This window comes from Acanthochromis polyacanthus, chromosome 23, assembly GCF_021347895.1.
Source record: "Acanthochromis polyacanthus isolate Apoly-LR-REF ecotype Palm Island chromosome 23, KAUST_Apoly_ChrSc, whole genome shotgun sequence".
NCBI lineage: Eukaryota > Metazoa > Chordata > Actinopteri > Pomacentridae > Acanthochromis > Acanthochromis polyacanthus.
This window is the reverse complement of record NC_067135.1, coordinates 3,532,737-3,547,605: the sequence shown is the minus strand read 5'-3', so window position 1 is coordinate 3,547,605 and position 14,869 is coordinate 3,532,737. Positions and strand designations below refer to the sequence as shown.

At 40.5% G+C, this 14,869-nt stretch overlaps 2 protein-coding genes across 3 annotated transcripts; one reads left to right on the top strand and one right to left on the bottom strand.

Moving 5' to 3' along the window:
* Positions 1-298: 298 nt before the first annotated feature.
* On the bottom strand, positions 299-13,394 carry LOC110961799 (lymphocyte antigen 75-like). Of its 2 annotated transcripts, none has more exons than XM_051944063.1 (4): positions 12,906-13,394; positions 1,251-1,610; positions 929-1,131; positions 299-776 (listed from the first exon to the last, which is right to left on the bottom strand). In XM_051944063.1, exons 1-4 carry the CDS (start codon positions 13,072-13,074, stop codon positions 681-683), a joined length of 828 nt encoding a protein of 275 aa, XP_051800023.1. In that variant the 5' UTR covers positions 13,075-13,394; the 3' UTR covers positions 299-680. The 2 variants fall into 2 exon arrangements, with proteins under 2 accessions (XP_051800023.1, XP_051800022.1); XM_051944062.1 differs by lacking the exon at positions 12,906-13,394 and adding an exon at positions 5,416-5,879.
* On the top strand, positions 6,928-8,824 carry LOC127532419 (macrophage mannose receptor 1-like). The gene is made up of 3 exons (XM_051944065.1): positions 6,928-6,996; positions 7,110-7,469; positions 8,277-8,824. Exons 1-3 carry the CDS (start codon positions 6,960-6,962, stop codon positions 8,732-8,734), a joined length of 855 nt encoding a protein of 284 aa, XP_051800025.1. The 5' UTR covers positions 6,928-6,959; the 3' UTR covers positions 8,735-8,824.
* Positions 13,395-14,869: the final 1,475 nt, after the last annotated feature.

Sequence of the window (14,869 nt, the reverse complement as noted above, 5' to 3'; positions counted from 1 at the left end):
ATTTAACACATAAATCTGGGATGTTGCTGTTAAACTTATTTAACTGGTGACAGCTCGCGCCAAAACACCGGTGGGGGAAACAGCTGTTTCCGAAATCGCGTGAGATATCGCGGAACTAACGTGCTGCCTAAGTTTTACAATCACACAACCTCAAGGTTTAAAAAAAACAAACATTTTTAAACATCTTTTGCAACAGTGGGTTTTTGGGTTTCTGTATTGCTTGTTGCCAACAGAAAAAAAAGGAAGGAAAGAAATTTTTCCCTCCACCTCTGACATTTATTAAAGAATAACCACAACGAAACATTAAAGTTCTATTTATTATTCATCTCACACAGAATAAAACAACCTGGTTACATGTGCTGGTAGATCAAATCAGGATGGAAACAACGCTTGTTCCAAGACACGTTGCCAGAAAATAAGAGGACACACTGATTAAAATGGAGACAGTCAATATGCAAGATTGCATTTTTAAGATGCTAAATTTTCACAGCTGGGAATCTTGAGAGTAAAATGACACCAACGCACAAGCTTGTTGGTAAGAAGAGTTCACAATGACTGAAAGAACAAGCTGCCAGCCTACATTAAATGTCACACTCTCTTTCACACACAAGAGGGCGCTGTTGCACTCTGGTCTACACACACGTATTTAAAGAGCTCAGCTGACATACAGGTGAGGTTATTTAGAGATCCTCTCTGTGCCAGACTTCCCCATCAGGCTGCTCTCTCCACTTCAGGGTGACTCCACTCACTCCTTCCTCCTCCAGTCTGTCCTGGAGCTGAGAGACACACATGGCAGCCGTTGGGAAACATCCACTCACACTGAAATCTGTGGCATTTGTTGGTAGCTAGCTCACATTAGCTCTGTGATCACTGCTCCCAGAATGGTGGGAAGTTAAAACGTGTGTGAGGATGGAGTTTGGAGACTTGCCTTTTTCAGGAGCGCCGCTTTCACAGCAGGGTCGTTCAGATCCACAGAGGAGTCGTCCAGTTTGATCCTCAGCTTCACCACCCGCTTCTTCACTTCCCCCTTCTTCTTCTTCTTCACTTCCCCCTTCTTCTTCTTCTTCGCTTCCCCCTTCTTCTTCTTCTTCGCTTCCCCCTGCGTATCCACTGGCCCCGTCCCATACGTTACTGTTTAGAAAGACACATACAGAAAGGGGGAATGTGACATCCTTGAAACCATTTCCATGATACCAAACCCATTACTGTAAATGTGTGTTCATAAAAAAAGACTAAAGATTAGCACTCACTTGGGAGCGGAGGGGCGCAGCAGACAAACGGTAATTTTGTTTGGCAGGACGAAAGCTTCCATTTCCCCGATTCTGGCACAGATACGAAGGCACAGACGTTTCTCATCATGCCAAGCTCAAGTGAAACGTTACCCCAGTTGCTGAAGGAGCTGTTGCTGTAATCGGACCAGTAATAGTAAGGGAAGCTGAATAAGCCGATCCACGTCCATCCTTCACTTGCTGCCATGTTTTGGACCAGCTGGTTTTCAGCGTCGTCCCACACAGTGGCCAGGTCTACGAAGTTCTCCTGGCAGTACTGGCGAGCACCATCCCACGACATGGTGCGATTCACAAACACAAATTCAGAATCCTGCAGTGTTCCTGCAGTTAGAGAGGGAAGACGTTCTCAATTTCTATTCAATTCAATTTTATTCACAAAGTGCCAATAACACTGGAAAAAATTCCCCTCTCAAAACAAGAAAAAACTTATTTCAAAGAACTTTTACCTTGAAATAAGTGGAAAAAATCTGCCAAAAGAACAAGTGAAAAGTGGCTTGGTGAGATTTCTTGAAATACGATCTGATATTTTGGATACTGAGATCTTAAAATTAGCTGGGAAAACTTATTTAAAGCCATATTTGACCAGGATTGTCAAGCTTAGGTGTCTTAACCCTCCTCTTGTCCTCAATTACAGCACTAAAAAAAATTGTTGCCTTGTCTGAAAAAAATCCAAAAATTCAGCAAAAAATTCCCCAAATTTATAAAAATTTGCAAAATCTTCAAGAAAAAAATTCCATAAAAGTTTCCCTTGAAAATTTTATTTTTAAAAAGTCCCCAAATTTGGCAAGAAACAAATATATATATATTTTTAAAAAATCTAAAATTTGTAAATATTTTCAAAAAATGAACAAAAATCTTCCCAAAAAATCCTAGAAATATCTAAAGTGATTTCACATGTATATATATATATATATATATATATATATATATATATATATATATATACAGTGCCTATCATAAGTATTCACCCCCTTTGATGTTTTACCCTTTTATTACGTTCATAAATCAATCATGGTCAATAAAATTTAGCTTTTTTAACAAAAAAAAATATTGGAAAAAACTCTTTAATGTCAAAGTGAAAACAGATTTCTATAAAGTAATGTTAATGAAAGAAAATTATATAAATAAAAATAATAGTTTGCATAATTATTCCCCCCTTCAAGTCAGTATTTAGTAGATGCACCTTTGGCTGCAATCACAGCAGTGAGTCTGTGTGGATAGGTCTCAGTCAGTCTGCACATCTGACCACTGCAATTTTGCTCCATTCTTCTTTGCAAAACTGCTCAAGCTCTGTCAGGTTCCGTGGGTATCGGGCATGAACAGCCCTTTTCAAGTCCAGCCACAAATTCTCTATAGGATTGAGGTCTGGGCTTTGACTCGGCCACTCCAGAACATTTACCTGGTTCTTTTTAACCATTCCTGTGTCGCTTTTGCAGACTAAGGCGACAGTGCCAAGAAAAGACTCTCATTTAATGGGAAGAAACTTTGAGCAGAACCCAGCGCTTTGTTTCTCAATATTTATAAAATGATTATGTAGCCTAATACCCAACAGGAAGTCAGCCATTTTGAATTAAGTGGCAGATTTTGGGTCATTTTTTGAGGGGCTACGTCCAACACACCTCAAAATTGCCATCAGTGATCAAAAGTTATTAAAATATTCTGCAGAAGTCAAAGGGCATGTAGATGGAATTTCCTTATGTGGCCATGAAAGAAGAAGTGCTGTCTAACTATCCTGTACATGCTCCAATCTGCATGAGTGAGAGTCCTGCCCTGGTCACATCCATATGCTAATATTCATTCAAAATCTTAGCGTCACTGTGCTGAGCTGCAAGGATGCGAGGACCCGATCAACGCTGCCTGCAGCTTTAACTCTAAATCGTATTACCTCTCAGTAGTTGCATTATTTCAAAGTCGACATCTGTATTTAACTTTCTGAAAAGAGCTCAAAAATACTTCAGTAAGACAACAAGCCCGAGGCGACAAGTATTCACCTGTAATCACTTTACGGGTCTTTCCATAACTGGAGGACATTTTACATCCCACCCATCAAATTTAAAATAATTAATGCACAAAATATTGAAACATGCAGTCGTTCTGTAAATTTATGTCTCCTTAGAAGAAATGTAAAAAGAAAAAAGTAGGAGACCAGAATGTTTGAAAATGTTTTTTAAACTACCAAATAAGTCTTGAGTACCAATTAAAATGCCGTTTTGGATCAAATTAAATCTCAAATAAAACTGTTAAAATTAAGCTTAAGTCTCTGTTTTTGGTAGTATTTTCTTCATTGATGTCTCTTGTGACTGTGGAAACATTTCTTAAATTAACATAAAATCTGAAATAAGTGTTATGCATGTGTCCCTCCTGTTAAAGGGGAACTTTGTTTTTTTTCAACCTGGGGTCTGTTTCCATATGTAATTTCATACATGTGAGTGATGGAGAAATGAATTTTCGACATAGCTCCAGTATTTAGCCAGGCAGGCAGCTTAGCAGCTCAGCTAGCAGCTCAGCTAGCAGCTCAGCTAGCGAAAAGTATGGGGCAAGTTGCCCCCCCGCGTCAAAGTCCGCCCTAATGTGCTTTTTCCCCACACTGACCGGCTCAGATAGTCTCAATGAGTGTCCCACAACATACAAGAGATGAGAAGTGAACGAAAACCTCCACATTACCTGGCGATCGCTCTTTGTTGTGGTCTGTATCCAAATCTCCGAAATCGCGGGACAGCTCGCAAAATCGCGCGAGCTATCACACGATTTCGGAACAAGATTTGCTTTCTAGCGTCCTGAGATTTGGATACAGACCACAACAAAGAGCGATCGCCAGGGCGCACGTTAGTGCGGGGGGGGGGGGTTGTCCCATACTTTTCGCTAGCTGAGCTGCTAGCTGAGCTGCTAAGCTGCCTGCCTGGCTACATACTGGAGTTATGTCGAAAATTCATTTCTCCATCACTCACATGTATAGCCTAGCCGCGCTAGACCCATGTTCTGAAGACACAAGGGTCTAGGGCCGCTTGACAGGGAGGGAGGCGGGCTAAAAGGTTGTCTTTCAAATCACTCAGCAGCAGTTGGGTAGGTATACAACCAATCAGCGCAACGAATAGGCTGACGTAGTTCCTAGAGCGCCGGTGGATTGTGGCTAAGTCCCATTAGCTTCCCAACCAGCGGAGCCAACTGGTATATTAAGGATTTGCCATATCCCGTCGGCATAAGTCCAAATACGTCTTTCTTCTCAATGAAACACTTCAGTGCCGTCCTTTGTTTATCTTTCAAGTTGAATTTTAGCTTCAAATCTTTAAGGGCTGTGGCCAAAGTCGAGTCAAAAGATAACTGTTTATTGTGCGCCGGTTGTTTCTGTCAGAATCGTCACGCCTCTGTCGTCACTTAGTTACGCCCGCCTTCTGACTCTACACTTCATGGTGATTGGTCCGGCCAGTTTTAGGAGAATCCAGCCTCGAGCCTTATGGAGGGTAACTAGACCCACCCTGGCAGAGAATTAAATTTGTTGCCGTGGGTTGTCTAGCGCGGCTAGGCTATTACATGTATGAAAAGACATATGAAAACAGACCCCAGGTTGAAAAAAAACGAAGTTCCCCTTTAAGGTTTCGGATAGAAAGAAGTTCCGTCAAATAAATGGGCTCAAGGCAGCTGAGGGCTTAAAACGTTGCAGTAGTCTATTCATGAGCTGATAAAAGCATGCATAGTCCTTTCAAGGTCGGTGCGATTTAAAAAAGGCTTTACTTTGGATAAAAGACGCAATTGATAAGATAAAACTTTGCATTCAGATATGAAAATGAGACACATTTATTTGTCTTGTTGGCTTTGAACCTAATCAGGAGAATAATCCAGCTAAAAACATCATATTCTATCAAGATCAGCACGACATCTTTTGAAAATTAGTGCACATGCTAGAGAGAACTGCTTCAAATGAAAAATAAAAGTAGAATTTCAGTAACTTTTTGTGCTGATATTTCCAGTGTTGGACCGGCATTTTAACTTAGTAGATCTACAACGGTTTGTAAATTTTGCATATGAGCCAAAGCCTCACTGTTCAGCGTAGAAATAATGCAATTACTATAAAGTGATAAAAAAAGACTTGGCACTGTTTTATACTGTGTTTGAGCTGCATCCTTACCGCTGTTGCAGATGAATGGGCAGCCGATCTCACACTTGATATGCGTCCATTTTCCAGCCCGTCCGGTTGACACACAGTACCGACCAATGGAGAAGTTGGGTTCACCGTCCCCCCAGTGCCGATACTTGCCGTCGATGCCATCTGCCCAGAACCAGTCGATTTCAGCATACAGACCAATCCAGACGTCAGAGTTGTAGCCGGTGGAGGAAACCGTGTCAGTAAGTTGGCTCATTTCTGTCGTGCTCACAATGGAAGCCAGGTCTGTGAACCTCTCTCTGCAGTAGGTCTGAGCTTCATCCCACGTCAAAGATTTGTTCACAAAGTAGTACTGAATGAGAGGGAAGGAGGGGAGGATGAACCACCCTGAGAGAAAAGAAATGAGCCATGAAAACATTTGAAGATACAAGGTGGTTTCAAACTATCAACTTTTGACAATAATATGCACTAATAAACACTGTCAGACATTAACAAAGAATCCACAGACCTGAGAGACACCAGAGAGCCAGCAAGACCCTCTCCATCACAATGCTGCTCTGTGGACGGTAAAAGGAGGCTCTGCCTTATCATGAAAGACTGCAGAAAGTTTGCTCCTGATTTGTTTCTCTGAGGAAGCTCACTGGTTCATTGGCCTCTTCATGCAAAAAGTGTTGCAGTAGATTCCTGTATGTAAATGTGTGATGGAACACATCGTTCAGGATTTACGTTTTTATAGAGGACACCACACACACTCTGCTTGTAGCAAGTGTCATCAAGTAGTGAACCTCGTCAAATGTGAATCTTTCACATGCATCTCACAGAAGTAAAGAAAATCTTTTCAATAAAACAGTAAAAGCATGTCACAGTGACCTTACAAATCTCATCAGCTCATTTTTCTGTCTCCATTCCTAGGAAACAAATACAGAGATTTACCCAGCTGATTCAGTCCAACATGTTTTTGGATTGGAGTCATCTTTGCTGCCAAGGCCCAGTAACCACATTGAACACGGTATCCACAAAAAATATTCGCGTCTTCAAGAAGAATTCTTTCTCCGATTAACTCCAGTAAAAACATGGATAATTTTACTAAATTAGTTCTTGTTTTATGAAGGGTTTGTTGATATATTCTTAGCAACCTGTTTTATTTGAGATTCAGTGATTGAAAACAGTGAAAATCTTTTATTATAGCTTTTGACAGTTATTTCAGGTTTCTGGAGTGGCAGAAAGAGATAACCAAATTCCCCCAAATTTAGATTTTTGTTCCCAAAGTTGAGTCAAATTTGCTCATTTTCAACAAAATAACATCTTATTTGCATATTGAAACAATCAGTAGAGGAGGATTTTTATACAACATGTAGCTGCACTTCAAGCAGTGTGTGTGTGTGATGTCCTCTAAACAAGTAAACCTCTTTGAAAGATGTGTTCCATCACACATTTACATACAGGGATCTACTGAAACTCTTTTTGCATGAAGAGACCAGCAAACCAGAGACCTTCCTCAGAGAAACAAATCAGGATTTTCATGATAAGGCAGCGCCTCCTTTTACCGTCCACAGAGCAGCATCGTGATGGAGAGGGTCTTGCTGGCTCTCTGGTGTCTCTCAGGTCAGTGGATTCTTTGTTAATGTTTGTGATTTAAATACTGAAGAAAAGGTGCTTTGTTAGTTGGGGCCACCTTGTATTTTCTAAAGTTCTGATGTCTTGTGTTTCTCCTACAGGGTGGTTCGTCCTCCCCTCCTGCCCTCTCCATCAGTACTACTTTGTGAACCAACCTTTGACTTGGCATGAAGCTCAGACCTACTGCAGAGAGAGATTCACAGACCTGGCCACCGTACACAGCATGACAGAAATGAACCAGCTTATTGACACGGTTTCCTCCACTGGTTACTTCAGTCCATTCTGGATTGGTGCGTTTAGTGAGATCAACTGGAAGTGGTCAGATGGGAGTGAGGCTGAGTACAGGCACTGGGGAAGTGGTCAGCCTAATTCTGTCCTAAATGACCTCTGTGTGACGGCTAGAGCAAACGGATGGTTGGATGTTTCCTGCCTGTTCAAGCAACCATTTGTCTGCTACAAAGGTAAGAGCATCAATCATGCATCCATCCATTGTCTATACACCGCTTAAGCCTCATTGGGGTCGGAGAGGAGCTGGAGTCTGTTCCGGCTGATTTAGGGAGAAGGCTGGGGACTTTACAGAAAATTTAGAATACTACATTAACCTCAGCATGTTTTTGGAGTGTGGGAAGAAGCCGTAGAAAACCCACGAATGCACAGGGAGAACATGCAAACTCCATGCAGAAAGATCCCAGGAAGACGGGGACGTGAACCGGGGATCTTTTAGCTGCAAGGCATCAGCTCTAACCACAGAATGTCAATCACATTCAGGATAAAAATAGAAGTGAGGACACTCCTGTGAAACATCAAGTAAATATCAAATGATTCAACATTTAAAGTAACTGCATCATTTCTAAGTTCAGCATCTGGGGATTTGCTCATATGCAAAATAGGAACTCACACACCAAAAGTCAGTACGCCTTTCATTGGTGGTGTGCTTCAGATCATCATCAGGTGGGAATATTCCTCGTTTGCCAAGCCTCTGGAGGCTGGGTCAGCTGGGATAGCCTCCACCCCTTGTGACCCTACAGAGGACAAAGCGGTGTATAGGTAATAAGTGGATTGATGCTGTATTCACCTTTGTTGCCTTAAGTTTCTGGCTTGGAGCTTGAATTTTCAATATAACTCAGAAACAATATTCACACAATTTTTCTTGTGTCATTAAGTGATATTGCACAGGGGTGCACTCACTTCTATTAAAGAGCCTTAGTCTTAAAGAAATACTGTTTTCAAATTCAGTATGTGATCTCAATTTCTCCCTCAAATTGCAGGAACAAAACTGGATCCTGAATTCGTTGTTGTGAATGAAAGCATGACTTGGTCCGATGCTCAGAAGTACTGCAGGGAGAACTACATAGACCTGGCCACTGTGAGGAATGACGCAGAAAACCAAAGATTAGGATCTCCGTCGAAATGGATTGGGCTATCTAGAGATGCTAATTCTCAGTGGTCTGATGGGAGCAGCTTCAGCTTCAGCTACTGGGATCGTGATGGAGCAGGATTTGGCTCCAGGACAGTCCTCTGTGGTGCTGCAGGTCTTTACAGTTCAGGAAAATGGAGCTTTTGGTACTGTGAAAAAAAATTCCCATTCATCTGCCACAACCCATTTGGTGAGTGCTTTGCTGCTTCTCAGTGCTCATTTCTTTACATTCATGTGTTTGATGTCACAGAAGCCATTCCAAGCATGTTTCATTTATCCTCTTCTTTTTGTCTGTGTGTGTTTTTCTAATAAAAGTGAAGCGGGTGGTGAAGCTGAGGATCAAACTGGACGACTCCTCTGTGGATCTGAACGACCCTGCTGTGAAAGCGGCGCTCCTGAAAAAGGCAAGTCTCCAAACTCCATCCTCACATCACACACTTTTTAACTTCCCACCATTCTGGGAGCAGTGATCACAGAGCTAATGTGAGCTAGCTACCAACAAATGCCACAGATTTCAGGGTGAGTGGATGTTTCCCAACGGCTGCCATGTGTGTCTCTCAGCTCCAGGACAGAATGGAGGAGGAAGGAGTGAGTGGAGTCACCCTGAAGTGGAGAGAGCAGCCTGATGGGGAAGTCTGGCACAGAGAGGATCTCTAAATAACCTCACCTGTATGTCAGCTGAGCTCTTTAAATACGTGTGTAGACTAGAGTGCAACAGCGCCCTCTTGTGTTTGAATCTCCAATATGGCTGCCTTTAAGAACAGAGTGTGACATTTAATGAAGGCTGGCAGCTTTAGTCATTGTGGACTCTTGTTAGCTACTAGTTTGTGTGTGTTAGCGTGATTTAATTAGCAACATTTACAGTCGTGACAAGTTTGCATTTTATCAAAACAATCGAGTGTCTCCACCTTCACCAATGTACTGGACTTCTGACGTGTCTTCAGACAAGCGTTCTGTAACCTTCTCATCCTGATTTTTGCTCTCTTTCTTGTTCTATTCTGTGTGAGATAACTAATAAATGTCAGTTTGCCTGGGTGTAGTCGTTCTTTCATAGATGCAGGAGGTGAGTGACAGATATTAACCAGTAACACATCAGAAAACAAATCCCTGCAGCCTAAAAAGCATCTCTGCCTCATTGACCACTGAGAAGAATTTTGTCATTGCTTAAAACTTTCCTCTTTGAGACAATGCATGCTCTGAACTGGTACTGTATAATTAAAACTGAGTTGAAGTGAATCAGGTGAAGCAGCCTCATGCAATTTAAAGATGAAGTGCCATAATCTATACAGCACCTTTTAAGAACAGTTTACAAATTAATCAAACCTGCAGCATCTTACATCTTGAATCACTTCCTCCTCTCCATCAACCACTTTACAGCCATGCAACAATAATAATATATCTAGAGAAGGCTTTAAAGGGTTTATATTTTTGTTGAGTGTATAAATCTAGTATTTTACACATATATATTTCAAGTCTTCGTGTCCACAAACTGCTCCAGCCAGCACTGAGATCTGCTTTGTTCACTGGGACAACAGAGGGGAGTAAAAAACAAAATATAATTTGGATGATACTTTCTATTTAAAACATCCCTATAGTGCAGCAGATAACTGCAAAATACTTCAGTTTGTGATGCAAGCATGAAATTTGGCACAAATACTCTTTAAGGTCCACTTTTTGTAAAAAAAAAAAAAAAAAAAGGCGTTAGCCATACAAAATTCCAAGATGGTGACCATTTTCAAGATGGCCGCCATGTGCACCGTAAGTTTGACTTCTGCAGCAAAATATTTGAAACAAAATGCAACATTAAGGGTAAAAACCAAAGATTCTAGTGTCTAACATTTTAGCCTGATTACAATACTATAACTACTAGTCTATTACTACAGTATTAGTAAAGCTAGATCAGCTGACACTTAACCCCATGCTGAGTTACACAGCAGTGATGTCACCAGTGTGCCCTGGTTGTGCGCTGACATCACTCCATTACATTATTGATAAAATAATTTTTTAGTTTTCATGGCAGCCATCTTGGACACCATCTTTGTTTTGACAGGTAATTGCAAACAAATGAAGATTTACCTATAGCCAACAAGTCAACATTTACCCGCTATGCAATAAATCAGAAATCAAAGCATATGATCATTACCAACTTGATTTTCTCGTGATACGGCTTAGCAGCCATCTTGAAAATGGCAGCCATTTTGTTTTCTTAACATGAGCAACATTTTTGCATAAAGAATGATCCTTGGAGACTAGGAATGATCTGTGCTAAATTTCATACTTGCGACATAAGATATTCTGATGAACATAACGGAAGTAGCTTCAGCACAGTTGTTAAGAAATTGAGATTTATAGATTTCATGGCAGCCATCTTGGATGCCATCTTTGCTTTGATCATTTGATTAGGTACTCTAGCCCAGAAAACCTTTCTTTTAGATACTTTAGTCCATAAAACCTAGATATACATGCAAAATATAATCTTTCATTCAAATACTTGGGCCATCTTGAAAAATGGTCGCCATCTTGGATTTTTGCGAGGCTAACAGCTTTTTTTTTTTTTTTTTACAAAAAGTGGACCTCAAAAAAATTTAAATTGGAGGGTAGGGTTAATCTTTGGAAATACCTGCAAATAAAAAGCTGTATAACCTCTAAATGAAATATGGGAGGATTTACAGAAAACTGCATTTTGGACTATCTTGACATGCCGCAGGGAGGCCACACAGCCTCCCAATTTTATAAACTGATTGGGAATGCTATAAGTGGTGAGTCATCTAATGTGAAACAAATATGGCAACAAGATCTAAGACAAGAATTCTCACTGGACAGATGGCTGAAAATTTTGTCGGACTGTGGAAAATATATCAAAGAGGCTCAAGGAAAATTCATACAATATAAGATGTTGCACAGGTACTACCACACCCCATCGAGACTTTATAGAATGAAACTGTTAAAGGACAACTTTTGGTGGAAATGCAAAATAGAGGTTGGAACTTTCCTTCACTGTATCTGGGAGTGTTCTCTGGTGGCACCTTTCTGGAGTAAAGTCGTTCAAGTTCTGAGTAGATGGTTCGGGTCAACGATCCCTCTGACCCCAGATCTTTGTCTTCTGGGTGATAAAACTCAAGTACAGAATGCCTCAAAGAGTGCCTTTTCTGTCATTATGGTTGGTTTGGTCACTGCATCTAGAATTATTTTAAGACTTTGGAAAACAGACAGAAGCCCAAGCCTGAAAGACTGGGTAGATGCAATGATAGAGACAGCATCTTACGAATCTATGCTGCACAGATTAAAGGACAATACAGAAGATGGGGCCACCTCTTGGGGCTGCTTTTGGGCCCACATAAGAACGGACCAAGACACGGTGCAGACCCCAACAGTATCAGGACCTCCTGTATAACTACATAACAATAACACTGTATTATTCCAGTCACAACATATAGTGTTTCGTTTGTTTATTTTTCTCTCTGACTGGATGCCCTGTCTGTTTATATATATTTTATCCTGTGTTTGTAATAGTCTGTCTGGCCTGTGCAATGTATCCCAGTATTCTTTACTTTTGTTCTGTTCTGTTTCTTCTATCATTATTTGCCAGCTGTCCCGCGATTTCGGAATGAGATTTGCTTTCTAGCGTCCTGAGATTTAGATACAGACCACAAGAAATAGCGATCGCCAAGTAATGTGGAGGTTTTCGTTCACTTCTCATCTCTAGTATGTTGTGGGACACTCGTTGAGACTATCCGAGCCGGTCAGTGTGGGGAAAAAAGCACGTTAGGGCGGACTTTGACGCGGGGGGGCAAGTTGCCCCATACTTTTCACGAGCTGAGCTGCTAAGCTGCCTGCCTGGCTAAATACTGGAGCTATGTCGAAAATTCATTTCTCCATCACTCACATGTATGAAATTACATATGGAAACAGACCCCAGGTTGAAAAAAAACGAAGTTCCCCTTTAAGGTTTCGGATAGAAAGAAGTTCCGTCAAATAAATGGGCTCAAGGCAGCTGAGGGCTTAAAACGTTGCAGTAGTCTATTCATGAGCAGATAAAAGCATGCATAGTCCTTTCAAGGTCGGTGCGATTTAAAAAAGGCTTTACTTTGGATAAAAGACGCAATTGATAAGATAAAACTTTGCATTCAGATATGAAAATGAGACACATTTATTTGTCTTGTTGGCTTTGAACCTAATCAGGAGAATAATCCAGCTAAAAACATCATATTCTATCAAGATCAGCCCAACATCTTTTGAAAATTAGTGCACATGCTAGAGAGAACTGCTTCAAATGAAAAATAAAAGTAGAATTTCAGTAACTTTTTGTGCTGATATTTCCAGTGTTGGACCGGCATTTTAACTTAGTAGATCTACAACGGTTTGTAAATTTTGCATATGAGCCAAAGCCTCACTGTTCAGCGTAGAAATAATGCAATTACTATAAAGTGATAAAAAAGACTTGGCACTGTTTTATACTGTGTTTGAGCTGCATCCTTACCGCTGTTGCAGATGAATGGGCAGCCGATCTCACACTTGATATGCGTCCATTTTCCAGCCCGTCCGGTTGACACACAGTACCGACCAATGGAGAAGTTGGGTTCACCGCCCCCCCCAGTGCCGATACTTGCCGTCGATGCCATCTGCCCAGAACCAGTCGATTTCAGCATACAGACCAATCCAGACGTCAGAGTTGTAGCCGGTGGAGGAAACCGTGTCAGTAAGTTGGCTCATTTCTGTCGTGCTCACAATGGAAGCCAGGTCTGTGAACCTCTCTCTGCAGTAGGTCTGAGCTTCATCCCACGTCAAAGATTTGTTCACAAAGTAGTACTGAATGAGAGGGAAGGAGGGGAGGATGAACCACCCTGAGAGAAAAGAAATGAGCCATGAAAACATTTGAAGATACAAGGTGGTTTCAAACTATCAACTTTTGACAATAATATGCACTAATAAACACTGTCAGACATTAACAAAGAATCCACAGACCTGAGAGACACCAGAGAGCCAGCAAGACCCTCTCCATCACAATGCTGCTCTGTGGACGGTAAAAGGAGGCTCTGCCTTATCATGAAAGACTGCAGAAAGTTTGCTCCTGATTTGTTTCTCTGAGGAAGCTCACTGGTTCATTGGCCTCTTCATGCAAAAAGTGTTGCAGTAGATTCCTGTATGTAAATGTGTGATGGAACACATCGTTCAGGATTTACGTTTTTATAGAGGACACCACACACACTCTGCTTGTAGCAAGTGTCATCAAGTACACTGCAAAACGTAAAATCCTACCAACTCTATTCATCGTATTTTTAGTCCAAATGTCTCATCCCACTTGATTTAAGATAAATTCACTTAGCAAGTGACATTTCAGCAAGATGGAGGGACTTGTTTTAAGACAATGCATCTTGAATATCTTGTTAAGTCAAACAATCTTGAAATTATCTTGTTTTAACCCTCCTGTTGTCCTTTAGGTCAAACTGACCCGTTGTACGTTTGAAAACGTCGGGGAAAAAAATTCACAGTGAAAACTTCCACATTTTCAACATTTTTGGGAAATGTTTGAACAGTTTTTGGTGGAAAAACAAATGTTTAAAAAAATGTTTATTTAAGAACATTCAGAAAAAAGTTTACTGATGAATATGAAATCATTTTAGATATTTCTAGGATTTTTTGGAACATTTTTATTCATTTTTTGAATATATTTACAATTGTTATAAATTCTTTCTGTTTATTTTTATTTCTTGCCAAATTTGGGGATTTTTTTAAAAAGCTTTTAAGGGAATCTTTTAAGGAATTTTCTTCCTAAAGATTTTGCAAATTTTTATAAATTTGCTGAATTTTTTGCTGAATTTTTGCATATTTTTCAGACAAGGCAACAATGTTTTTCGTGCCCGTAATTGAGGACAACAGGAGGGTTAAGACACCTAACCTTGACAATCCTGGTAAAAATAGAGATTAAAATAAGTTTTCCCAGCTAATTTTAAGATCTCAATATTCTTAGTATCACATTTTATTTCAAGAAATCCTACCAAGCCATTTTTCACTTGTTCTATTGGCAGATTTTTTCACATATTTCAAGGTAAAAGTTGCTTGAAATAAGTTTTTGATCCTTGTTTTGAGAGGGGCATTTTTTCCAGTGTAGTGAACCTCATCAAATGTGAATCTTCCACATGCATCTCACAGAAGTAAAACAGTAAAAGCATGTCACAGTGACCTTACAAATCTCATCAGCTCATTTTTCTGTCTCCATTCCTAGGAAACAAATACAGAGATTTACCCAACTGATTCAGTCCAACATGTTTTTGGATTGGAGTCATCTTTGCTGCCAAGGCCCAGTAACCACATCAACCACGGTATCCACAAAAAGTATTCACGTCTTCAAGAATTCTTTCTCCGATTAACTCCAGTAAAAACGTGGTTAATTTTACTAAATTAGATCTTGTTTTATGAAGGGTTTGTTGATATATTCTTAGC